Source organism: Micromys minutus, assembly GCF_963924665.1.
Source record: "Micromys minutus genome assembly, chromosome: 2".
Taxonomy (NCBI): domain Eukaryota; kingdom Metazoa; phylum Chordata; class Mammalia; order Rodentia; family Muridae; genus Micromys; species Micromys minutus.
Window position 1 is genome coordinate 50,594,993 of NC_137971.1, and position 27,531 is coordinate 50,622,523.

A 27,531-nucleotide genomic window follows, 5' to 3' on the forward strand; every position below is an offset into this window, starting at 1 on the left:
TTCGCTTGTTTCCATTTCCAGCACCACATGAACTGGATGTGGCACAACTTAGTCCTATAATCTCAGACAAGACAGGTGGAAGCAGAATCAAGTGTATTATCAGATAGTGAGGGGACAAGCTGAGCAACTGTTGACTTTCATCGACCTATGTAGATCTGTCTGAGAGCTAGGATTTGAGGACTTTAAAGAATGAGGACTACAATTTAATGCTGCAGACTTTACTTTCGTTTCAGTGCATTATATACACAAATGAAACAAACAAAAAAAAAAGCAATGATCCAAAGAAGGTTGAGTTCAGAAAAATGTAAATAAACGCCAATAAGCACATACTAAATATTAACAGAGCAGCCCTTTCCCAGAACAGACCAATTTAAACTTTTCTCAAGACAGAATAATACTAATACAATTGCCTGGCGAGCACTATAGATTATATCTGGAAAAGCACTAAAGCAAGGCAGAAGGCCATCTCCAGATTCAGGACACACTGAGGACAGCATATCCTTTCACCAGACTGGGTTCTACAGCTATCTTCCAACATCCAAAATGAAACATGTCTTACAAGTTGATTGCAATTTTTTGTCACAGGAGGTACAAAATCACATTTGTAAACAATTGAGGGAACAAAACCACTTGAGGTAAATGGCTCTCTGCCTTTTTTACTGGAGACTCTTTCACAGTTCCCCAAGGCATTGTTCATCATGCACCATGACCATGTTTCGACAAAGAAAAAAGAGCCCAGTGTAGTGGCAAACTCCTCCAATGCCAGTGCTCTAGGCAGAAGCTGGTGATTACTAGGAGTTCAAAGCCAGCCAATAGTGAGTGACAAGGCTGCATAGTGAAACTCTTTTAAAAACAAACAAACAAAAAAACCCCACCACAAACCTTTCTCAGGATTGGAGAAACTTGGGGCCACTTCCCCATTGCCTCCCAGGTCACCTGTGGAAAGGAAATATTTCAGCACAGCTCTCCCTATCCTCCCACTGTGTGAGACTAAAGTTGGAAGATACCACAACTTTCCTGACTATTCACACTGCTTTTAAGCCATTGGACAACAGCCTTACCAGCTCCCTGCTAATCAGGCTCAATGTCACTGTGGAGGGCAATGTGAGCTACCTTGCCACTGTCTCATCTCTGACCAGGTCACCAACTCCCCTGGCCAAGCCCCACTCTGTTCTATAGGTTCTTCCACAAGAAAGAACAGTAAAAACAAACACAGATGACATGGTGGTGTGATCTTTAATCCAGTAAGTGTACAACCCAAAAGTAAAACAGAAACAGCATCATCGAGTCCCATTGTGCTTTTAAAATTATAGTTTTAAAGCCATTCACAGGCAATGGCCTAGCAGAAAGTATAACAAATTATTTCAAGACAAAACTGAGAACTGTGTATGTTCAAGATTTAACTCCTGTAAGGCTTACATTCATAACAACTTTGATCACCGAACTATAAGGTTTGGGCATCAATGTGACCATCCCTTTGTCAGAACACTGAACTTCAGCTCTGGCACCTGAAATTCTTTCCTGTAAGTAAGTTTTCTGGTTCCTGCTGTAGGTACATAGGAGACGACTTTCATACTTGTGATTCCATCTTTTTTGTTCATTATGTATTAATATGTTAGGTTTTCTGTGTATAAAAGATTTCAGGATTTGCTGGGACAAGTCAATCTCTGTGAGTTTAAGGCCAGCCTGGTTTACAGCGAGTTCCAGAACAGCTAGGTTTACACACTGAGACCCTTTCTCAAAATAAAACAACAAAAGATGTAGGGATTCAAGTCACAGTGCACAATTGGGCTTTTCCAGAGTGTAAGAAAGGACACTATAAAATTAAAGAAAAAAAAAATCCCAATTACCTGTTAGTGTATGAAGACAGCGTTAAGAGAAGGCACTATGACAGCTTTTAAAAGCTTAGATAATCGTCTGAATGACAATACCCTTAAACATAGTAAACTCTGGGGGAGCAGATCTGGCAGCAGACCTCAGGTGAAACTGCTGGAGATGCTGAAGTGCACTTCCCGCTGGGTACTCCCATTGCATAAACCAGTTCATTCTCAGTCATTCATCCCCACACCCCACCGCCATGTTTATAAATGATCCCAGGGCCACAACACAAAAGCACTTCAGCAATCCGTAGCTACGAAGCAGTCTCATTTTCTTTTGATATATCCTATAGATTAGTCTAAAGCATGAAAAGGTAGAAGAGAGCCAGTGTCCAAGATGGAGAAGATGGAGCTACAGTATAACTGCTGATGAAAACAACTGTAGCCACTACAACAGGCCACGTGTGACAGGAACACTTTGCTAAATGAGGCTTGCTTATGGCCTCACTCCTGACCAAAAAAAAAAAAAAAAAAAAAAAGGCTTCATTTTCTAGGTAGCAAAATACAGAGATGTTGGCCACCTGATTAAAAAAAATAAAATAAAATCATACTCTCCAAAAAACCTACACAAACAAAATGAGTCTTTTTGATGGGGGGGGTTGCTTGGGCTTATATTAACCTACTGAATTTTTGTCTCATTCCTATCCAGGTACCAACCATTGTGTATGACCTACTAAAGAAACTACAAATATATGTATGTATATATATGTATATATGTGTGTGTATGTACATATATATAGCTTGTTTATCCTAATGAGAGCAGAAGTAAATAAAAAATAAGGCCTGACCTAGGATACACAACAGGTATTGAACATAAACCTCTGGCTGGGGCTGCACACAAAAAGAAAAAGAGAAGGGGGTAGAGGGAGGGAAGACGGACAGAAATAAGTCACAAGCATCTATGAGACAGATTTTTGGTACTCTTCAAAAGGGATACTCAAAATTTATCAGCAAGTACTAATCATGAGAGACTTCTCAGTGAAAGAATCAAAGCTGTGATTTTACCCATTTGATAATAAGAGGCAAACCTGGTGGAGAGAGCGAACTCCTGGCATACACAGTCCTGTGAGTGCTTCCCCAGCCCTCACAGACAAAAACAAGAATATCACAGCAACAATTAGCTTTTCCTAGAGTGAGTTATTTTTAATGTTTTGAAATCTCCATTATGATCATATAAATGTGCTATACATAGTGACAGGACTGCACAGAACACCTATAGGGACACTGGCTGACTCCTCCACGTCCCTGAGCCACAAAGAAAAGGCTAGAGGTGTTATACTCCTTCAACCAGTTATGAATCTCCTCAGAACTATTTCCAGCCAGTCATAAAAAGGCATTTTGTGTTGAAAACTGTGATAGAAAACCAACTATTTATAGTTAGAAAACAGGCTAAGGAGAACTTCTAATAACCCTCAAAGAAAACTTTATAAACATGTTCCAGGAGCAGAGTAAGTTAATTAATGAAACACTCTCTTTCAACACACACACACACACACACACACACACACACACACAGATGTAATACTGAAGCAATGGCAAAGTTTCCCACATCACCTTCCTCACCATTAGGGGTAGGGCCAGAGGTGAGCACGGGGACACACACCTACAGACTCAGCACTTGGCAAGTCTGAGACAGCAGAACCTAAAATTCAAAGCCAGTCTCAACTACAGAGCTAAAGGCCAACCTAGACTACACAACAAAACCCTGTCCCCAAACCCCTCTCTGACCTTATCTCAGTACCAGGAGCTCAGTACAAGTTTCCAGATACGGGACATCACCTGAAAACTGCACTACACCAGGAGTGAGCTTCCAGCCCCTTACAGTCAGCCATCACTCATGAGCAATGACGTTTAAAAGAAGTGGGAATTGCTCCTAAATGTCACAGCAAAAGGAAAAATTACTAACATTTTCAGGATAAGATGGTATGAAAATATGTAAAATGCTTAATGTTTTAATTCAGAATTTGTTGGGGGCTGGAGAGATGGCTCAGTGGTTAAGAGCACTGACTGCTCTTCCAGAGGTTCTGAGTTCAATTCCCAGCAACCACATGATGGCTCACAACCATCTGTAATGAGATCTGATGCCCTCTTCTGGTGTGTCTGAAGAAAGGTGTACTCATATACGTAAATAAATATTTTTTTAAAAAATTCAGAATTTGTTAAATGTTTAACTGGAAAACTGTTATTGAAAATAAAGTTGTGATAAAATTAAATGCAAGACTTCCTTTTCTCCTACCTTCCATTCATACTTCGTGTACATAAAATTTACACTAGGTTTTGCCAAAACTCTATCTCTTTCCCAAAACAAAATTCAAATCATCTCAAAAATTAAGGTTTCTAAACCTTCAGGTATGTTTTAAGAAGGTTTAAGTCCACAATAATTCACTATTACAAGCCATAGATAAAATTTTATCACATAATTAAAGTAAATGTAAAAAAATAAATTTTAGAGTCTGAGCAATTGTCCTTCCTAAAGCCAACTATTTTTAAACTGCTAGTCTAACCAAAAGAAGAATCAAAAGGGGAATTTGTTTTGTTTTGTTTTGTTTTTTGTTGAGACAGTTTCTCTGTGTAACTCTGGCCATCCTGGAATTTACTCTGTAGACTAGGCTGGCCTCAAACTTACAGAGATGATTTACCTGCCTCTGCCTCCCAAGTGCTGGCACTAAAGGTGCGTGCTAATGGCACCTGGCTAAAGAGGTATTTTAAATAGTTTGGCTAGACTGAGTACACTTCCATCTTCAATGGGGAGGGGAGTTTACTAAATAAAATTAACAGTCCAGCTTTGATATCATGAACTTTAGATAGCATATAGAATAAAAAGCAGTTTGGAGCCAGGCACAACGGTACACAGAGGCACGAGTATCTATGAGTTCAAGGCTATTCTGTTCTATGACAGGCAACACCATCACACACACACACACACACACACACACACAGAGTTTGGGTAAACTTCAAATCAGGTCATTTGGTATTACTGCTAGGCAAAATGAAAGTGAACATTAATTAAAAGGAGTAATATTTCTGTTGAAAATGACTATTTTTGTGACTAACATAAATGTACAGTGAATCTCACCGAGACACAAATTCAAGGTGATTTATCAGAGGTCACATGGTTCATTCAAACTACAATTTTACCATGAAGTATCTAGCTCATTCCTTTAATTATGAACCACTGGCTTTTTAAGGATAGTTTGCCTCTTTTCTACAAAGAAGCTACAAGTTCAACAAAACTGCCATCCTACTTGGTATAAGACCTTACAATCTGAAATAAAGTATTAGGTGATTTAACTTCTTTCATGCTGCATAGTAAAGAGAATTTATATATATTAAAAAAAAAAAAAAAAAAAAAAGGCTTTTGAAGCAAGGATGGTACCACAAGTCTGTATTCAACTACTCAAGAAGTTAGGGAGGACAATGGAAAGCTCACGGCCACCTGGGAACAGAGTAACTTCAAGACCTGAGTCTGCATAGTCAAGCGGGCTGAGGGTAGAGCAACTGCTTAGCATATTCAGGCAATAGGTTCAGTCACCAGTACTAGGGGAAATTTTTTAAGAATAATAAGTAACATTTCAGTGGGCCTTTCGTTCTCAGACTTTTTCAAGTTGTGCAAACTTTTTAAAAGACAAATCTTCAAAGGTACAAAAGAACCAAAATCCAAAATCCAAAAGAGAAATTGATCCAAAACCACATTTCCCGAGGTTGTCCTCCATTCTGTAGCCTCCATGGCTGCAGAGGAATGTACTGGTCTTAAAAGGCACTGTGTGGCAAAGACTTAAAAGCTGCATTTCTGTTTTCCTTTTAGTCCCCACCCCCATCCCTTAAAGTGCAAAAAGCAGAGACTAAAGAGTAGCCTTGAGTTCAGAACAGCAAGAAAAAGAACTGCTTCCAAGACACGTGGAGTCGGAAAGCACAGCAGAGGTCAGTTCATGTATTACAGTGCCATCTCAGGTCTTCCAGGATGCTCTCAGATCTGCCATTCCTCTGGAATTGAACCCATGATGGCATTAGCAGAAATCCAGAAGCTGACTGGGCTCTTGATGGATCATCCCATTAAGAAGCTATTGAGATTTTTTATCAGCAGGTGGTCTCCCAACAACAGCATCCCTTACTGCAGCCTGAGTAGAATTACCAATATGAGAAGAAGCCTGCAAAAGTCCATTTAGTCAATATATTAGTTAATAAATTATAATACAGTATAAAAAACTAAGTCCTGTGAGATAACTTCCAAATATCTTTCCTCATCATCAGCATGCTGAAAAGACACCATGATGCCATAGCTGACTCCTAAGTGTCAGCGTAGCATCTGTTCTTCTAGCTTCCTACTATTGACCTAACTAATCTATTCATGTTACAGAAAAAGAAACAAACTAGTCCTAAAAACATGCAAAATGACCAGTGTAGTGGTATATACCTACAATCTCAGCATTCAGGAGGCTAAGGTAGAAAGATTATGAATGTACTACACAGTAAGTCCCAGGTCAGCCTAGACCACAAAAAGATCTTATCTCAAAAAAAAAAAAAAAAAATATGAAAACTATCGCTCACCCAGGTCTAGCAGCTAGTGTGTACCTATACCCACAGAATTTGTAGCACTTAAAAGCTATTTAGACAGTAGAATCTGGAGTTCCAGAGTTCAAGTTCATCCTCTTCTACATATGAAGTCTGAAACCAGCCTGGGTAACATGAGACTCTATCTCAAACAAACAAACAAACATGGGCTAGCAAGATGGCTCATAGAGTAAACAATGCTGCTCAACCCTAATGACATAAGTCAATTCCCAGAACTCACCTAAAGGTGAATAGAGAAAACTGATTCTATAGTTTCTGATTCTGGGACCTCCATATCCTGTGGCCTGGGTCCACACATCCACACTGACATATCATACACAACCCAACACACACAATAGTAACAAATTTAAAAATAAAAAGCCCTAGAGGTCATGACAATCTCAAAAAAAAAAAATCGCTTTTTGAAGATATAAATGAAGGTATGTATGAAAATGCCATAAACAAACCCATTATTTTGTATGTTAACCAAAGAATTAATTAAAATTATATACATAAAAATTTAATGAATAATGCAACAGTGTTAAGTTCCTATTTTTTCAGTGAAGCAAATTCATCAGAGGATGGGAGAATCATACAGGAACTGGATCTGAGGAGCACATCATTAGAGCTGCCCCATGCTCACAATCATATGTAACTCCAGGTCCAGGGGATCCACCTCTTCTTGTTTCTGCAGGCATTCTATACAAATTGTGTACAGACATATATGCAGACAAAGCATTCATACACATTAAAAATAAAACTGACCCAGGACAAACAGTAGATCAAAGATCCCTTTTTGTATTAAAGGGCCATTTTCAGGCATTAAAACAAGACATCAAGATTAAATATCAATATACTAAAAAGGAATAAAACATAAAGCCCATCAGAAAATGAGCTTACCCCCTTTTTCACTATGAATGTCTTCCAAATTTAAGTACAGCTTGATCATCACAGATCCACAGCCTCAGCCAGCACCGCTTACCTGCTCTAACACGTATGCTGCACCGGAGTCAATAGCTCCACCCAGTTCACGATACTGCCCGGAATATCTGATGTACCCCCAGGTAAGGAGTGCTATTAACAGCAGTCCAACCATACAGTTGAACAGCTGGGCCACAACCTCAAGCCCGATGAAGCCAGTGAGGCCCGAGGCTATGTACAATGCTGCTATGCCTGTGAACAGAACTGCAGGGGTTCGGAAGGTGCTGAAGACATTCTTGCTGCCATTGTGCTTGCAGAAGTTCTCATACAGTTCTTTGATTTCCTCCTCTAGCTCCTGCTGGTAACGGAGGCTGAAATCCTTCCCACCCATCTTTTTGGTCTTCTTAAAGTGGTCCAGAGCAAGTTGTTTGAATTCTTGGTGCTTTTCTTCTAAAATGTCTGGAGACAAATAAGGTTTCTCTCCCCCACAAATCTAAAAATAACAAAACACATGCTTAAAATTCTTGTATATGCCAAATAAAATAAGTAAAAAGACACAGTAAAGATTAGAATGATCTTAAGAGTTTAGAAAAAAAGCTTAGAAATTAACTTCAGAAAATATTCAAGGGAGACTAGGATATAACCTATATGTTAAAGTATTTGCCTTATATTCACAGAGCCCTCAGTTTAATCCTAGTATCATATAATCAGTATGGTGGTACACATGTGTAATCCCAACCCTCCACAAGTAGTTACATAAAATTCAAAATCATCCTCAGCTACATGAAAGGTTTGAGGCCCACCTAAGCTACATGAGCTTCTGCTTAAATGAGAAGTCAGAAAACACAAACATCCAAGGCCAAAGCCAGACATATTAGCCAGACATTGTATAAACATACAAAAATTAATTACAAATGGTTAATAACCAGACCCTGGAAGGCTGGAGAGATGGCTTAGTAACTAAGAACACTTGCTGCTCTTGCAGGACCAGAGCTCAGTTCCCAGCACCCATATCATGAAGCTCAAAACCTGCTATAACTAGGGCTCCAAGAGATCTAATGTCTGACTCTAGAGTACTCAGGTACCTACAGGTACAGAGATATACACACAAATAAATATAACTAGAAGATACCAATTACATGTTTCAAAAGAAAAGAAAATTAGACTTAAAAGTAATAATTAGGACATCGCACTGACTAGGGTAACCTGAAAGACACCCTCGTCTATGTGGCATACATACACAACGATTAACCGGTAAGAACATGCTTTTAAAGCACATTCCTGTGCCACAGCATTGGTGAACAGTGCAATTAGACACCCTCCCTAACAGGGGTTCTCAGGCCAGCCTATTACATAAAACCCTGTCTCTAATGAACAAACCAAAAGCATTCATTGAGGAGAATCAAGTTTGGGCCTTTGAATTCAGCAGCAATGCTCAGGAAATGACACTTCAGAACAAGGTGTTACCCACATACCTCTTCCATGTTGTTGTAATAAATATCTTTGGCAGAGGCTGCAGCTGCCAAATTGTTGGCTTCAGCAGTGGCCTTTTAAGAAAGAAAAGTGTTAAATACTTCTTGTAACATTTTCCAAGAAACAAAGTAAAAATATCTTTCTTGCTATTCCCATTTTTTATTGGCCTCCTATTATTTTTTATATTTCCATATAATTAAACTTATAAAATACATACTTTCGCCAATTTTTGTGCCAAAACATCTATTCTGACACTTAAGAATCTTTAGCATAAACCAAACCTCTAAAGTTCAAGAAAATATAATTTCCTTTACTTCAATTTTAAACTTAACAGGTACATACTTTGGGCTGGAGATGAAAGATCAGTGGCAGAGCGCTTATCTAACCAAGAAGGTGTAAGACACCTGGGTTCAATCCCAGTGCCTCAAAAAAAAAAAAAAAAAAAAAAAAAAAAAGAGGAAGAAGAAGAGGAGGAAGGTAGAAGGTAGAGGAGAAAGAGAAGAAGAAGAAGGTAGGAGGAGGAGAGGAAGAAGAGGAGGGGGAAGAAGTTTTTCATTATACTACAAGTCACAAGGTCCAACAATTTTGTGAAAATACTACTAAAATGCTACTAAAGAAAACAGTATTTAAAAGAAATACCCACATATTCAGCATATAAAAGTGAAAGCTGTTTTAAACACATGAGCAGAGTATCTTCTCAGCTGGATATAACTAAGGGTGCTTCCCAGTGTGTCATACAAGGAGAGCCATCCCAACTGTATTGACTATAAAGAACACAGACACAGCACAGGTACATACACTTGCTATGAAATGTGCTCTTAATGGTCAAGTAAGGCTATTAAAGAAAAGGAGAGTGGCCTCGCTCTCTTCTTTAGGACTCAACTCTATCATATTTGGGTCAACTCCAGCAATTGAAAAATGTCACTTAGAATACCAAAGACTTTATTACCTGAAGCATGGATTTCGGGTGAGGCAGATCTTCTCCTTGGTAAATTTTAATATATGCCTTAAAGTATAAACAGAAACTATCACAAAAATATAACTCTAAAATATTTTGCTCATATTTTAAAATAGTGAGATCACACAAATGCATTTTCCTAAAATCCTAGATCAACAACCAAGAATTAGCAGAAGCACAACACACCTCTGAATGCATGTTAGCATTTTTAGTTATCTACAAATATTCTCAAGCAGCACAAGCCTACCAAGGCCAGGTATCCACTCAGGCTCCCATGCACAATGGCCTCACCACTGTCTGTGGGTAGAGACCATCCACCTGGAGATAGTTGCGTCCCATTTATGTGTCTCCTACTCACAGCAACCTCCTAACCACCTCCTGTCCACATCATCTTCCTTGAAGAGACAGTAATGACTACTCTAAGAGAGTGCAAAGAACATCATTTGGTTCTTATGCCCATACTGCCATCCAGTGGCCCGCTTCTGTAAGGACACTAGCATCATAAAATGCCTCTGACCATCTCCCCCAGAAAATTACTAATATTAAAATCAATTTTACAAAAAGCAAATTAGAATTAAGATCATATTTACCTTAAAATATTCCAACAGTCCTCGACAGGTAACTTTTGAACCATTGATCTCCTTCTCCATTAATTTAGATGGGTTTAGTACGTATGGTATTAGAGCCTGTAACTGCTCTTTGAATTCACTAGCAATATCTATAGACAGGATCATAAAGAAAGACACAAGAAGCCAAAGTGAGCACAAAACCCTCCAACAGAAAGATAAGACTGTGCTTGCCGTCTTCTGGTTGTGGTCGGGCTGCTGAAGACGTCTGTCCTAATGCACTTATATTTGTGACCTTTCTTCCTGTCACATTTAAGTCCTTTCCAGTTCAGAGCAGAATATCCAGAATGTCCTTACCTTGGTTTATTCCTTTGCTTTTAGAGAAAGTACATAGTTGAGCCTGGCTTGGCTTTAGGGACGGAGCCCTGACTACTTACCAAGGGCTGGTTTCAAATCTGCAATCCTCCTACTTTTGCCTCCCAAGTCAGTACCACTTTTAAAGAATTAAAGAATGCATTCAGAAACAAAATAACCTCTTCACTTGTACCGCACCTTTGCTACAACCATACACTGTCCCTTAAAACAAACAGGAAGCCACTACTCATTCATTTGCCTCATTTTTGCTAAGATTTTGTCTTAAAAGCAAAAGCTCTTGCCTGGCACTGATTCACACTCATAATCCCAGCAGGAGGACCTGACAGAGGCTCAAGGAGCTCAAGGTCAGCCTGGACTACTTGGTGAATGTGCGTTCATTCTGTCTCCAAAAGAAAAGAAAATGATAATAATACTTGAAGAAGTAGAAGCATTTGCACCTCCTGCTATTTGCTAAGTATCTTCTCAGTGGCTGCCAAGCCACCTACGATAAAAAGACCATTATGTCAGGAAAGTGATGTACTCTGCAGTTTGCACAGGCTCTCAAAGCAGAATCAGGGGACTTTAGAGGTGCCCTTTCTTAAAAGTACAAATAAACAAATCCAACTATGAAGATGCAGGAGAACTAAATTACAGAAATAATGTGTACAAATTTTCTAGTGTCTTCATGAGTTTCCAACTGCCAAATGAAAATAAAATTTTGCCGATATCAAGATAGAAAAACTCTTCAGCACTCCATAAACCTAATTATAATATAAAAATGAACCTATTAAGTTTTAAGAAATAAAAAGGTAGGACAAATTATTATTAATCTCAGACTTTAAGTTGGAGATGGCTCGGCAGTTAAGAGCACTGGCTACCCTTCCAGAAGAGAAGGGTTAGAGTCTCAGAACCTACATGGTGACACACAGTGGTCTGTAACTCTAGTTCCAGAGGCTCTAACGCCCTCTTCTAGTCTCTGCAGGCACTATACTCATTCGGTGCATAGACATATGTGCAAACAAAGCATCCATACACATAAAATAAAAAATAAAAATCTAAACAACTATGTCTTAAATCTTTCTAAACTGAATCTTCTATACTGAAAAAAAGTATAAAGTGGTAGGCACACTATACTGTTCTACGGTATGCTTATGCACATTAAACTATAAAACCTTACAGAAAATAGAATTTCATTGAATACCTTTTAATCCTTTGGGAATTTTTTTAAAAACATGTGCATTTGTGCATGTGTGTGTACATGTGTGACAGAGTGTGCGTGGAAGTCAGAGGACAACTTGTGGTAGTCACTCTATTTCTACTATGTGAGTCTAAGGAACTAAACTCTGGTCATTAGACTTAGTGGGAACTGCCTTTATTCACTGAGCCATTGGTTTTTCCGAAACAAGGTTTCTCTGTGCAGCCCTGGAATTTCTTTGTAGACTAGGATGCCCTCTAACTCAGAGATCTCCTTGTCTCTGCCTCCCAAGTACTGGATTAAAGGCACGAGCCACTGCAGTCATACCACCTAGCTTGAGAATATATCATCTACTTTTAAAAACTTTTTTTAATGGTTTCGATTTTCATCACACTAAAGGACTATTTACAAAACACAGGGCCCAAGCAGGATGCAGATGCTAAGATTTACAGGTCTCAGATTACTCAGGTCTCTACCAAGGCTATTCCAAAATAACAGTTTTTAAATCATAAAAGAACTGTCTCATGACAGTGGATCTCGGGATATAAAAGAAAAGTAAGCCCTGGTGTTTGGTTAAAAGAAACACTTAAACAACTGCTTTAGCAACCCCTACTCCAGTGAAGTTTTCTTTATGAAGATGACAGACACAGCATCCTGCTTCTAAGGAAATGAAGTCTCAAAAAGCAATTGATCCCCTGTCTGCAAGTAACAGCAGCTCAGCTCAGCTTCTATGACACCAAAACTAAGTTCATGTTTGACCAGAGACTGAACTGTAATCATCAGGCATGGCAGCAGGAACCTTTACCTGCTGAGTCATCCCCACAACAGTTCTAATCACAAGTGTATCACAATAAAGCTAATCACATGAGGTGCCAGATATGGTGACACACACCTACAATACCAGAACTTGGGAGGCTGAGACCATCTCAGGTTACCTAAAAACTTAGAGGCCAGCTTGAGCTCTAAGGTCTTGTGTATCAAGACCCTGTCTCCAATATTTTTAAAAACCTGTGTGGCTCTCAAGTTAATCCTAGCCAAATATTTACAAGTCATCTACTTTTTTCAACTTTGAATTTATTTTTCACTGAAACTCAATAAAGCCATGCCTGGAGGCACATGCTGAAAATCCCAACACTTGAGAGGCTGAGGCAGGACTGAGTTCAAGGTCAGTATGGGCTATGATAATGAGTAGAGCCGTTCTAGAACACAGCAAGACATTGGCTCCAAGAAGAAATAGGTACAATATGCCTCAGTGGGTAAAAGAGGCTTGGCTAAGCAAGTCTACTGACCTGGATCCCACTAAAGTGTAGAAGGGAATCACCTCTACAAACCTGTCCTCTGACCTCGACTAACAAGTAGTAGCACGCCCATAAATAATAAAATAAATAAATAAATAAATAAAACCTTCAACCTTAAAACCTTCCCTAAAATTATAAAAACATCCATCTATAAATCTAAAAGTGGAGCCGTGTATAACTTAGCAACAGGGATAATCTAAGAACTGTCATCAGGTAAGTTCCTAACTGGGCTAACACTGTCTAGTACATAAGTACAATCTATGACACATATGAGCTCTATTATCTCTGGGGCCATCTGCACAAAAGCCACTGTTGAATGAAAAGTTTTACAGTACCTAACTATACTACAGCTCCTTAAACATATATACATTTTTTAATTGAGGTTAAAAAAAGTATGCTTTTAAGTGTTTTTATTTTTACAAGTACTTGTAAACTAGGCACGGTGATACTGATCTGTAATCCTAGCACTGGAATGAACAAAACAGGAGAAGAGAGGTTCAAGGCTAGACTGTGGTAGATAGCCAGTTTGAGATTAGCAAAGAGCTACTATACAAGCAAGACTATATATATCTCAAACAATACAGCTTATTTTTTTATCAGATTTCATTTGCTATTCTTCAATCTTCTGACATTAAATAACTATTTTCATAATTTATTTTTATTCAACATTTAATAATTTACCCCGACTTCTCTGTATATACATACACAAACATCCAAATATTTACCTAATTTTTTTATTTTTTTAAGATTTATTTATTTGAGGACTGGAGAGATGGCTCAGAGGTTAAGAGCTGAGCCATCTCTCCAGCTCCTACCTAATCCTTTTTAATAATTATATTTTTAATTTTTGAGACAAGGATCCCCTATATAGCTCAGGCTAGCCTAAAGTTTGATACTCCCTCCTCTGCCTTCCTAGTGCTGGGACTACAGGTGTGCATTACCACACACACCTGGCTAAAGATTTAAGTTTAATTCTCATAAGTACACATTTGGTTTGAAGTTATCCCTTATTATATTTATATATTATTATATAATTTATATGATATATTTATATAATATATTATATCATATAGTTTATATAATATATTTATATAATATATCATATAATTTATATAATATATTTATATAATACATTATAGTCGGCTGCGGCAGCCATCTTCCAGTTAACTCGCCAACATGACGAACACAAAGGGAAAGAGGAGAGGCACTCGCTATATGTTCTCTAGGCCTTTTAGGAAACATGGAGTTGTTCCTTTGGCTACATACATGCGAATCTACAAGAGGTGATATTGTAGACATCAAGGGAATGGGCATTGTTCAAAAAGGAATGCCCCATAAGTGTTACCACGGTGTCACCCAGCATGCTGTGGGCATCATTGTAAACAAGCAAGTTAAGGGCAAGACTCTGGCTAAGAGGATTAATGTGAATTGAGCACATCAAGCACTCAAAGAGCAGAGACAGCTTCCTGAAGCGGGTGAAGGAGAACGATCAGAAGAAAAGGGAAGCCAAGGAGAAGGGCACCTGGGTTCAGCTGAAGCGCCAGCCTGCGCCACCCAGAGACGCCCACTTTGTGAGGACTAAAGGAAAAGAGCCTGAGCTGCTGGAGCCCATTCCCTATGAATTCATGGCCTAATGTACAAAGAGAAATAAAGGACCCGGGCTACAAAGTGTTAAAAAAATATATATTATATAATTTATATTATATAGTAATATATGTGTATAATAAAATATGTATTATATATAATACAATATAGAATACCAAATATATATACTTGAACAATTTTTATTCATTTATTTGGGCAGTTCCTTGGAATAAACTCCTAAAACAGAAAACTAGATCCAAGAACAAAGCACTTAAAATTGATACTACCAAATTACTATACATAAAAACTATAACATAATCAGGTAGCAGTAGCATACACCTTTAATCCCAACATTCAGGAGGCAGAGGTATATGGATCTCATGAATTTGACACCAGCCTGGTCTAAAGAATGAGTTCCAGAACACCCAGGGTTAAACAGGTAAATGCTGTCTTGAAAAACAAAAAAACCAAAAGCCAGAGCTAAAACAAAACAAAAAACACCAAACCAGTAACATACTAATATATTTGTGGTTTTTCTGATTGTTGTAATGGTTTACATAATTTTCAATAATTTGGGTTTTGAAGTTTGGAGATTAAGGTTCAAGTCTGGGTTTGAATCTGAGTTTGGTGTTTCATTGCTTTTTGCTTTTTGTTCAATGCTGAAGATCACACTAAGAGTTTCATATATGCTAGAGAAGCCTCTATAACTGAGCTATACAGCCCTAGTCCTTTTTGGACTTGCCTTTTCATATTAAAAAAAAAAAGCATGACTTAAACCCTATAATTGTGTTCTATAATTCTATCTTAGTCACGGTGGTTTATACCTTTAATCCTGCCATTCCAGAAACAGAGGCAGCCATCTCAGCCAGCCTGATCTGCATAGTGAATTCCAGAGGCCAGTTAAGAGTATATATAGTGAGGCTCTGTCTAAAAAATAATTTAAAAATACATATTCTATCTTGAATGAAGGAAGAAAATGATTCCTAGTCATGAGACTGAAAATTGCTTACCCTAAAACAACATACTTGCCATTTAGTTACTAAACCATCAGCAAACTGTGCAGACAGTGGAGTAAATATTGCTGCCTCCCCAAACACACATTCAACTTAACCTTAAAATATAACCTTACTTGGAAGGTGCCCCAACAAATTTAATTCACTAAACAGGAAAGTTTATAATAGCTGAGGAGGTCTTAAACCCAGAATGATGGGCTGATAGGAAGAAAAATATACAAGGAAGACAGCCATGTGACAACACACAAACAGCCAATGAATGCCAAGAACTGCCATCACTTCCCAGGGGCCGAGAGAGAGGCATGGGATAGGCTCTCCTCAGAGCCCCTGGAGGAAACCAGCCACTCCTTCAAACTTCTGGCCTCCTGAACTGTAAAGAAATAAATCTCTATTGTGTCTTAAGCCACCCAGCTTGTAGTGACTCACTAAAGGCAACCACAGAAATGCAAACAACATGCATCTCAATAACATACACCTTCAGGTCATAATCACAAAACCTTTAAAATCTGCCTACTTTCTAAATACAAAATATAAAATGAACTGAGTTTCAAAATAGAAGGCTTTGAAAGATCAAGATGCTTTAAGAGATGAAATAACTGACATTTTTCTATGTGCATACCTGGTAACCTGAGCTCCCCATGAGTCAAGGGCATTACATGAAAAGTCACTGACCCATCCCAGCTTTAAAAAGTGAAAACAGGACAACTGCTCCAAATCCAAAGCCAGCCTGGTCTACATATCAACTCCCAGGTAAGCAATGGCTAAATAGCAATACCTTAACTCAAAACAAGCAAAAATCCAACAGTTTAGATTTGGTAAAAACACAGCTAAAGCTAAGTGTCATAACCCTGAGAGAGCTATCAGCCAGGCACAGTGGGGAATACCTTAATGCCAGCAATCAGGAAGTAGAGGCAGGAAAATAAATTCAAAGTTACCTTGGCTATCAAATGAGTTTGAAGCCAGCCTGGGCTACAGAGATCCTACTCCTCCCAAAAAAAAAAAAAAAAAAAAAAAGAAGGAAAGAAAATATATTATTATGCACACACACATACACATGAACACACACAAATGAATTCACCTAACTTACTCCCTACTTAACTCTAAAAAATTCTCTCCCAGTTTTTTAGGTAACAGGATCTAGTTCCACCATTTACCTAAACAGGTATCTGTACCAAACCCATGCCTTGCTCTTGAATCTCTCAATCACTGAGTAATAAGATCACACAGTATCCCCTTTAGGAAAGCTGCCAATTACCTAACACATCACACAAGTGTCAAACAGACGGTTTGTTTCGAGGCACTTAGACCAGCTGGTCTGTAAATCTTTTTAAAATATTCATTAATGGGAGTAGGGGGTGTAGTAAGTGGCTCAGCAGTTAAGAGCACTGCTCTTCCAGAAAATTCCAGTTTGATTTCCAGCACCTACATGATGGCTCAAAAATACCTGTAACTCCAATTCCAGAGGATCAGACACCCTCTTTCTGGCCTAGGCACATATGTGATACACAGACATATAAGCTGGCAAAACACCATACACATTAAATAAAAAAATAAATCTTTGAAGAAAAAAGAGAAAATGGCTCCACAGTTAGGCATACTTGTTGCCTTGCAGAGGATCCAGGGTCAGTTGTCAGCATCTACATGAAGCTCACAATAAATAACTCAAATCCCAGGGGATCCAGCACACTTTTCTGAGCTCTGCAGACACAAGACATACAAATGCTATATATTCATGCAAGCAAGCAAGACACTCATACACACAGAATAAACTTAAAAAAATGCTGAGTTTCCATTTTAGTTCATGTGTACGTGTGTGGCAGCATATACATAAATGCATTATGTTCACGCCAGTACCCAGGAAGGCCGTCATATTCCCTGAAACTACAGTTACAAATAGTTGTGAACCATTTACTGTGGGTGTTGGGAACAGACCAAGAGCATCTTAACTACTGAGTTATCTCTGTAGCTTCATGTCTGTACATACGGACTTAGACAAATATTTACTCTTCGTAGATCAACTCAACCAAAAAAAATGAAAATTATATATTTCATCATATTTACTGAGGCTATTTTTATAGGGCAAATTGCCCTGGTAACTCAACATGTGTATACTCTATAAAGACTTCCTCCAAACAACAATGAACTTCTATTTCCACGGTGTGGGCTTTAAGGCACCAGTACCCGGATGTACACCTCTGCCCCACTGCTTTTAGCTGAGCACTTTGAGTGAGTTGCTTAACTTTCCTCATTTTTGCCAGCTTCCTGATATAGAGATAAATGAAATGATGTAACTTCATGGAATTACTGTGAGCTTAGTATTAAAGCATTTTGCACAACACTGTGGGGACTCAACTGGACTGCAAAGTTGACAGCTGCTATTATCAGTGTTTTAGGGAAATTAAGAGATTCAGATGAGCCTATAAACAAACTTTAACAAGTATAAACTGTGGGTCAGCCATTAGGTGACTCAGGGGCTCAAGGAATAAGAAACAAAAATAAGATAATGGTACACAAGCATCCTAACTCTGATTCTCTAACCTACCACTGACCCAGCACTTCCTGATCGTAAGTTAGCCTATGACCCAGCATCAGGTTTTGGTAAAAGCACAAAGGAGTTGAAACAGTACTTGGCTGTGTATCATGGTACTTTTCCTGAGGAAGATATTTTTACTTGAAAAATATTGGATGTCTTAGGTTTCAAGTCTTCCTTCATTTAGCACTTTGATCTCTTATAAAGCAGAAATTATGTCTCTTAGAAACAGCCCTTGGCTGGAGAGATGGCTCAGCGGTTAATAGCACTGACTGCTCTTCTAGAGGTCCTGAGTTCAAATTCCAGCAACCATATGGTGGCTCACAACCATCTGTAATGGGATCTGATGCCCTCTTCTGGTATGTCTGAAGACAGCTACAGTGTACTTATATATAATAAATAAATAAATCTTTAAAAAAGAAAGAGAGAGAGAGAGAGAGAGAGAGAAACAAACAAACAAACAGTCCTGAAGAACATTGCTTCATTTTCAGTTAGTGAGACTGGCAAAATACTTCTGACAGCCAGAGTAAGTCAGGGGAGGAGGGAAATCTAAAGTATACTAATACTATTCTTTCTATGAGACCACATTCATTTTCATAAGCATCCATTTGGTTCATAACGAACTCTTATGAAATTCCAAAGATCAAATCACACAATACAATAGCAATGTCTGTAACATACCTTTCAGTTTCCCATCAAAGTCAGGGCTTGTGGCCACCTGGAGCCCTGGATGTGGTAAGAGAAAGCAGGTGACGTCGGAGAAACATGAGTGAATATGATTTCGAACATTCTGAATTTCTTCATGTTGATGTTCCTTCACCTGACAAAGAAAATCAAGTTTACAAGCCAAAGACAATCTGGTATTCTTCACTAGCATCCATTAGCATAAAGACAAAGGAAAGAAGACTTCCCAAATGATGGATCAGAGTGACCAATGGGAAGAGCCAGAGCCCCAAGAAGTAGTAAGTGTATGAATGTGCACAAGGCTCCCATAGCTAACAGAGAGTAGAGACTAAAGACTTGGTTTTCAAAGGTATTGCACAACAAGTAAGAACAGAAAGCTTGTGGGCCAGACGGAGGATCTAATAAGCTGGCAGTGACTAACAAAGGTCTCCTGTGCTTTAGTTTTAGGGAACAGGCTAGGCTTGTTTATAGATATGCCAAAGCAAATAATATTGAGTAAGAACAAAACTACAACTCTAAACATGATATTCTAAAGGCACATATAGAATCTGATTCAAAGTTACTGGAAATTATAATTATAAAGGCCTTTTGCTCAGAGTTCCTCTCCACAGTGCCTATATATATTATATACCCTGGTTCTTCAATTTTACCTTGAAAAAACTTATACTGGGGTCAGAAAGATAACCATCTTTCTGCTAAGCAGGTAAAGGTACTTGCCCATCAAGTCTGCTAACCTGAGTGTAATCCCTGAGACCCAACATGGTGAAAGAGAGAACTAACTTTCATAAGATGTCCTCTGACTTTCACATGAATACTGAAGCTCTCTCCTCTTTCTTTATCACATACACAAATATATACATGTGATCTTATAAATTTTGAACAAAAAATTAGACTGACTTATGCTAATATAAAAATTCAACAGAGAATCATTTTCAGTGCTATGCTTTAAAGACAATATGCAAAAGCAAATGGGAAAGTCACCTTTAGAAAACCATCTAGATTTCCTACTTACCTGTAAACGCTTATCCAAAAATGCCATTCCACCTTGCAGTCCATAGTTATACTCATAAGGGAAACTCCAGTCTCGAACCAAAAACATCAGTGTCTATTGTGACAGAGCAGAACAGAATTACAACACTGTATAAGTGCATATTCAAGATTAATTAGTTACTCTGGTAATATTTTCTGCTAATCTTTTCAAAGGGGGCAAGGGCATGCTGAAAGGGGCCAGCCTGAGCAATATAGCAAGACTGTCTAAAAAAAACAAAACAAAACAAAACAAAAACTTCAGCTTATAGGTTATAATAACAGGCAGATCTGGGTTGTGAGCTGTATTTGTTTGCTGAACTGTAAACTAAACAAAGATATGAGTGACATTTACAATGCTTTACCTGGAAAGGTTTTTGGAAAATTTCATCCATTGCCAGACGGCCATATTCTGTGAAGAGCTTTAAAAAAGAAAAGTAAATGACTTGTAGGACAACTTTATTTAAAGTAATTCTAAGGTATTCTTTTGCAAAATATTTGGGAGCTAAGTGAGATGGTTCAGAGGTTAAGAGCATTTGTTCTTCCAAAGGACCAGGGTTCAATTCCTAGCACCCACATGGAGGTTCACAAATTTCAGTTTCAGGGGATCCAACACCAAGCACATTTATACATTCAGGTGAAATATTCATGCACATAAAATATATCTAAAAAGATTTAAGATATCCATTTGGCTAGGCATTGTTACTTTTAATTGCCATGAGCATTTTTAGTCACTATGAGCACTCAGACCAATATGCAAGGACATTCCCACTTGGTGCATTCTGTTATCTCCAACAACAAACGTCCTGTCACCACTGTAAGTAGCTACCCAATTCAAATGACTGAATGAATTCACTAAGATTAGGATTCCCACATACACTTGCCTGTTTCTTCATGGATCCACACTTAGTATAATAAAGTAAAGTTTAAATATCAAATTCACAGGACAAGGAGGACATAAAATAATACAGCAGTACAAAGAACTTGTCACAAACACTACAGAAGAAAAGAAACAGGTGGCAAATTCCAGATTTGGCTTTTTCTACCCTGTTAAATTGAAGAAAACAAAAGGCCCAAGCTTAACAGAATCCTTAAACAACTGAGAAATGAAAAACTGAGTTCCTCCCGAGAGAGGTAAGGAAGTAGGACTACCAACTAAAGAAATGTTTAATGTCTGCCCCTAGGTCTCTACCTTCTACCAGAGAAATGAATACAAGAGTAATATGTATGCATAGTCTTAATAACAACAAAAATCTAGCCTTGAGGCTAAGGAAATCATTCAGTAGGTAAAAGCTTTTAGGCATGTAAGCCTGAGAACCCAACCCAAATCCAATCCCCAAAAGCCTTGGCTGGCCTAATACAGAAACCCTGCCTCAAATAAATAAATAAATAAATAAATAAATAAAAGCAATTATGAGGAGACATACCTACAGCTGTTTGCTTTTATTTCTTTTATTTTTGTGTGCATGTCTGTGCTGTGTTGCTGTTGTCTGTATAATGTGTATTTTGTGTATGTGAGACCAGAGGTTACTGTCAGGTTTCTTCTATACCTTTCAACCTTAGTTTATAAGATAGTGTCTCAATGACCCTATGCTAACCAGTTTCCTAGACTATACTGGCCATTGAACTCCAGATAACCTATTTCTACCTCTCCACCACTGCAGTTAGCAGACCACCATGCTGAAACTCACTATGTATACCAGCCTGGCCTCAAACTTACAAAGATCCATCTGCTTCTTGCTCAGGTGCTGTGATAAAAGATATGCACTACTACACCTGGACATTCATTTACCCAAGTGCTGGGGATTCAAACTCAGGTCTTCATGCTTGCATAGCAGGTACATCAACGGCCAAGCCTCTCTTCCCAGCACCCACCCAGCCACAGCCTTTTCATCCTATCCCTCCTCCTCTCTGGTCTTCTTCCTGTATTCAGACACACCCCCTTCGTGTCTAGATTCCATATAGGATAGAAAACACACGATATTTTATTATTTATCCACTATTCCCATTACCATTTATTACCTGTAGCTGCTGAAGATCATCTTCCTGAATATTCTGAGACAAATTGTAAATCTAGAAAACAAAATCAAAATATCAAGAATGATAACATACTTCAAACAAGTCCCAAATAGTACAACTGAAAATTTGCATCATATATATATATATATGCCTCATACACACATAACATTATATATACATATATTTACACATATATATAAACATACATGCATAAAACACGGAGAGAACAGTTATTATCTATCTTGTAGAAAAAATTAAAATATAAAGCTAAAATCACAAAATTCCTTCTTTATAGTTTAAAAAGCTTGAGATTTTCTTGAAATATTTTGTATATAATAAGTAGAAAAATTAATTATTTTGTGTTTCTAAAAGCTTAAGTTATACATATAGTTTATGCTGGTTAAATTTTATTGACAACTTGACACAACCCTAAAGTCACCTGGAAAATCAGAAACCTCAACTGAATAATTCTTCAATTAGATTGTCCTATGCCTGTAACTGAAAAAACAAATTCTTTCTTTTAAGATTTATTTTATTTATGTGTATGGGTAGGTACATGGGCACAGGTGTGTGCACCACATGCAGGCTTGGTGCCATGGATCCCCTGGAACTGTAGTTACAGACAGAGGTGAGCTGTCGTGCAGGTGCCAGGAATTAATCCCAGGTCCTCTAGAGAAGCAGACAGTGCTCTCTTAAACACTGACCCAGAAAGAGAGTTTCTTGATTGGTGACTGATATGGGAGGCTCTAGTCCACTGTTAAGTGGCACCATTCCTAGGCAGGTAGACCTGAAATAAATAACTATATATAAATTATATATAATATATATAAATATATATAAGCTAGATATATAGTTCTTTGTACTATCATATTATTTCATGTCCTCCTTGTCCTGTGAATTTGATATTAAGCTTTATTTTATTATACTTAGTGTGGCTTCATGAAGAAGTAGGCAAGTATATGTAGAAATCCTAATTGGGGGGTGGGGGGATTATATATAGTAGTTAAGCATTAACAGGAAAAAGTCAGTAAGCACCACTCCTCCATGGTTCTGGTCTCCAGATCTCCAAATTCCTACCCTGAGCTCCTGCCCTGACTACCCTCCATAAAAGGAGGAAGACCTGGAAGTTTAAGCCTTTTCTTCCCCAAGCTGGATTTAATCAGAGTGGTCTATCACAGCCACAGAAAGGTAAACTGAAACAGTCTAAAAAGAACAATCATAGCCAGGTGGTGGTGGCACATATCTTTAATCCCAGCACTCAGGAGGCAGAAGCAGGCAGATCTCTGTGAATTCAAGGCCAGCCTGGTCTACAGAATAAATTTCAGGACAGCCAGGGCTAACCCTATCTTGAGAAACCAAATTAAGTAAAAGGAAAATAAGCCACTCATATACAACCACAAAAATTGCATTAACAGACTAATAATTGACAGACTACAGAGCTCACTGTAGAATAGTTGCCTTGTATTTTCAAAATCCTAGGCCTTCTCCCCAGAAGAAGGGAGAGAGGGAGAAAATAGGAAAGGGGAAAAAGGAGGGAAGGGGAAAAGGGAGTAGACAAAGGAAAGGAACAGATGAGATCTTACCTGAACAGAACTAGTCATGGTGCTTAGAGCAAAAATGGTAGCACAATCTTTCACAGTTGACTGGCTGTCAAAGGCTCCCTGGGTATCCATCAGAACAACTGCAACCTTAAAAAAAGGAAAGAAAGACAAGAAAAACAAAAGTTAAAATAAAAAAAAAAAAGAATACAAAAAGTAAATTAAGAGTATATTTGGGCTTTTCTATGTTCATCTAGTTCCCAAATAACTCACAGAGGCTTGTTTATTTATGATTTATGCCTAGGTCTTAAGCTAGGCTTGTTCCCCAACTAGCTTGTAACTCAATTAACCCATTTATACTATTTTATGTCTGCCATGTGGTGGTACCCTCTCCTCAGTCTCATACGTCTGCCTTCCTCCAAGTCTGGGTGGTGAATCTCCTGCACAACTCCTTCCCAGAATGTTCTATGTCTGATGTCCTGTCTTCTATCCTGCCTTGCTATAGGCCATTCATCTCCTTATTGACAGTGATACTTTTATACAATGCACAAAAATTTATCCCTACAGTATACAGTAATCCTGTAATCCCAGCACTTGAGAAGCTGAGGCAAGAGGACAGCCGTATGTTCAAGATCAGCATGGAATCCAACACAGGCTATAGAATGAGACCCTTGTCTCAAAAAATCAAAAAGAAAAATTGAAAGTGGTCACCCAACACCGCCGAGGTCACACGCTTGAGGTCTGTCCACCGAAGTCAACATGCGCTATGTCGCCTCTTATCTGCTGGCCACCCTCAGGGGCAACTCCTCTCCTAGCGCCAAAGACATCAAGAAAATACTAGACAGCATGGGCATCAAGGCGGACGATGACCGGCTCAACAAGGGAATGGGAATGGGAAAAACATTGAAGATGTCATCCACCGCTCAGGGTGTTGGCAACCTGGCCAGTGTGCCTGCTGGTGGGGCTGTGGCTGTTTCTGCTGCCCCTGGCTCTGCAGCTCCTGCTCCTGGTTCTGCCCCCGCTGCAGCAGAGGAGAAGAAAGAAGAAGGAGTCCAAGGAGTCAGATGACAACATGGGATTTGGCTTGTTTGATTTAATTCCTGCTCCTCTAAAAATAAAAGCCTTTTTATGTTTAAAAAAAAAAAAAAAAAGTTAAGAAAGAAAAAAAATTGAAAGTAACATTTACACGAGCTACCCAACACTACTTGTAAGTTCTATCAGAAAAAGCAATCAGGTGCCTGATTTGGTAAGAGCACTTCACTAGGAGTATCTGCTCTGACCTGGTGAGATGACACAGAACACTAGCACATGGGACAACATGAAGGAGGATAAACTCATCCCAAAGGGAAATATCAACGTCAGAGCCAGCCACTTCTCTCACTATCCACCATTTTTAATATTCTTAATTAAGTTCTGAAATATTTATTTATTGAGAATGTAAACTGCAATAGTCACTATAGAAATCAGTGACTTAAAAATTAGTAAAAAAAAAAAAAAAAAAATCCCTGTTATGATCCCGATATGCTACTACAGAGATATAACCTCATCTGTGGTCGTTGCTCTCTATTTACAATAAGAAAATGAACTCACCCTAGATTTATTTAAATGTGATAAATGTAAACAAAACTCAGCCATAAAGAAAAATTAAATTCCCATGAAAGTGGGTGGGAATGAAAAATAGTATATTTTTATTAACCAAGGTGACACAAACTCAGAAAAACAAACACCATGTTTTCTAATTTTTTATATATGCATATGTGTAGAATCCAAAACCTAGAAAGGGACCCACAAAAGAGGAAAAGTGAAGCTTTTTCTTTCTTCTATTTTTCATTAATTTATTTATTTGATGACTTTATACATTGATCTCAGCCCCCACCTCTCCTCTCAGTCTCTCCTTTGGGGTACCCCCTCCCCCTATTATTACCCACCCTTGGGAAGCTTTAAGAGAGGTGGGAGTAATAGAAGGCACATGGAAGGAGGAACTGGGAACTGAAAATAGTTAAATGGGAATGGGGACAAAATGGAGGAGGTAAGGGAAAGGGTCAACTAAAACTAAGTATGTATGAAAAATCATAAGGAACTTTGATTACTGCTATTTTGTAAGCTAATTTAGTCAGGAACTAGAGACAGGTCAGTGGTTAAGAGCACTTGCTACTTTTCCAGAGGACCTAGGTTCAATTCCCAGCACCCATATGGCAGCTTATAACCATCTGAAACTCTAGTTCCAAAGGATCTAATGCCCTCTTCTGCCCTTCATAGATATCAGTTATATATTCACAGATACCAGTTACATATGTGTTACAGGCATATACATCAATAAAACACCAATACACATAAAATTAAAATTTTTATAAACTTTGGATTTTAACTGAATAGACATTACTCCAAAGAAGTCTAAATGGCTCTTAAGTACCTAAAAAAAAAAAAAAAATGTTTAATACTATTAGTCACTAGTAAAATACAAATGAAAATCAAAACCACAATGAGTTACCACTTCATACATACCTACTAAGTTGACTATTAAATACACACACATGAGCACGCGCACGCACACACACACACACACACACACACACACACACACACACACACACACAATGGAGTTGGAGAGGAGATGGCTCAGTCAGTAAAAGGCTTGCCTCACAGCATGAAGACCTGAGTTTGAGTCGCCACAACCCATGTGAAAATCCTAGACTTCATGGTGTACACTTGTAATCCCAACTCTGGAGAGGCAGAGGCAGGAGAACCCCTACAGCTCACTGGCCAACAGTCTAGCCTAATTGGTAAACTCCAGGCCAATGAGACACTGTCTCAAAAGAGATAAATAACATTCCTAAGGATGACACCAAAGGCTAAGACTCTCCTCTGACCTCAAGCTTTGACATAAACATATAAACATATATGCACCAACACAAAAATATACACAGATACACATATACTCACTTCCTTCACCCCAAGATGTCTCAAAACAGGAAATGGGGGCTATTCAGAGGTATATACAAGCCATCAAATAAGTTAATGCACATAAAAATAAGTCAAGTATATTAGATTCGGGAGGCTAAGATATCAAATTGGAGATCAGCTTTGATTTGAAAATATAATCTTGCTCAAAAGAAAATGGAAAGAAAAAGAAAAAATATTATCAAGTGCTAGAAACTAGAACCTCCTGCATTGCCAATATGCATACAGGTTGGTAGAGCTATCTTTAGAATACAGTTTGTTTTTTTTTTTAAGGATAGTCGCGGGGTCTGCTGAGATGGCTCACTAGTTAAGAGAATTTGATTTCCAGCATCCATATATCGGGCTCACAACCATCCATAATCCTGTTCAGGGGATCTAATGCCCTGTTCTGGCCTCTGTAGGACTGCATGCACACGATGCACAGAAATACATGGATGCCTAACACCTATGAACACGGAAAGAGTAAACAAGTTTTAAAAAATTAAATTAGTCAGAATTGCCATGTGATACAGAAACACATTTAGCATTTTCCCCAAGAAGTTCTTTTGTTGGAGACTTGTTCCTCAGATGCTGAGTCTAAATATTAAGAGGTGAGAAATTGTGGGGGTGTTCATCTCATTAACGGTGACCCACTGATGAGTTCATACTGAATGAGGAAGTAGGTGGCTCATGCTTGCCTAGGCCCCTCCTGTCTGTCTCCAGCTTCCTGTCAACTACAAAATAAGCTAATTTGCTCCACCCCAAGCTTCCCACCATGACAGTCAACCCTGCATAATCATGATTCCTGTCATGTTCAAGCTGGCCTCTAGCCCTCAGTAATAAACAGCTAAGGACTGAAATTTCTGGAGCTGTGATTGAAATAAATCTTTCCTCCCTTAAGTTGTGTATCAGGTATCTGTCACAGACATGAAAAGTAAACATATGGATACATACGTGAGACCTTCAATCTTAGAAAAACATGTACATAAATGTTTATGGCAGGT

At 38.4% G+C, this 27,531-nt stretch overlaps 2 protein-coding genes and 1 pseudogene across 3 annotated transcripts in view; 2 read left to right on the plus strand and 1 right to left on the minus strand.

The window, feature by feature from the left end:
- Positions 1-328: 328 nt before the first annotated feature.
- Positions 329-27,531, minus strand: part of ATL3 (atlastin GTPase 3) — a 42,746-nt gene continuing 15,543 nt past the window's right edge. The window contains exons 4-13 of the mRNA XM_080912187.1: positions 23,633-23,737; positions 22,053-22,103; positions 20,396-20,452; positions 20,017-20,109; positions 19,002-19,140; positions 10,371-10,498; positions 9,772-9,828; positions 8,825-8,896; positions 7,411-7,842; positions 329-6,025 (exon numbers count right to left, since the gene is read on the minus strand). Coding sequence (XP_080768313.1) covers positions 5,939-6,025; positions 7,411-7,842; positions 8,825-8,896; positions 9,772-9,828; positions 10,371-10,498; positions 19,002-19,140; positions 20,017-20,109; positions 20,396-20,452; positions 22,053-22,103; positions 23,633-23,737 — 1,221 coding nt within the window. The 3' untranslated portion in view covers positions 329-5,938. The remainder of the gene's footprint in view (positions 6,026-7,410; positions 7,843-8,824; positions 8,897-9,771; positions 9,829-10,370; positions 10,499-19,001; positions 19,141-20,016; positions 20,110-20,395; positions 20,453-22,052; positions 22,104-23,632; positions 23,738-27,531) is intronic.
- LOC308417084 (large ribosomal subunit protein eL21-like) lies at positions 14,370-14,827 on the plus strand (annotated as a pseudogene). The gene has a single exon. The product of its transcript is annotated as a large ribosomal subunit protein eL21-like (transcript).
- On the plus strand, positions 24,347-24,655 carry LOC308417895 (large ribosomal subunit protein P2-like; the record flags this gene model as incomplete). The annotated part of the gene is made up of 1 exon (XM_080913204.1): positions 24,347-24,655. The coding sequence occupies one exon, from the start codon at positions 24,347-24,349 to the stop codon at positions 24,653-24,655; it is 309 nt and encodes a 102-aa protein (XP_080769330.1).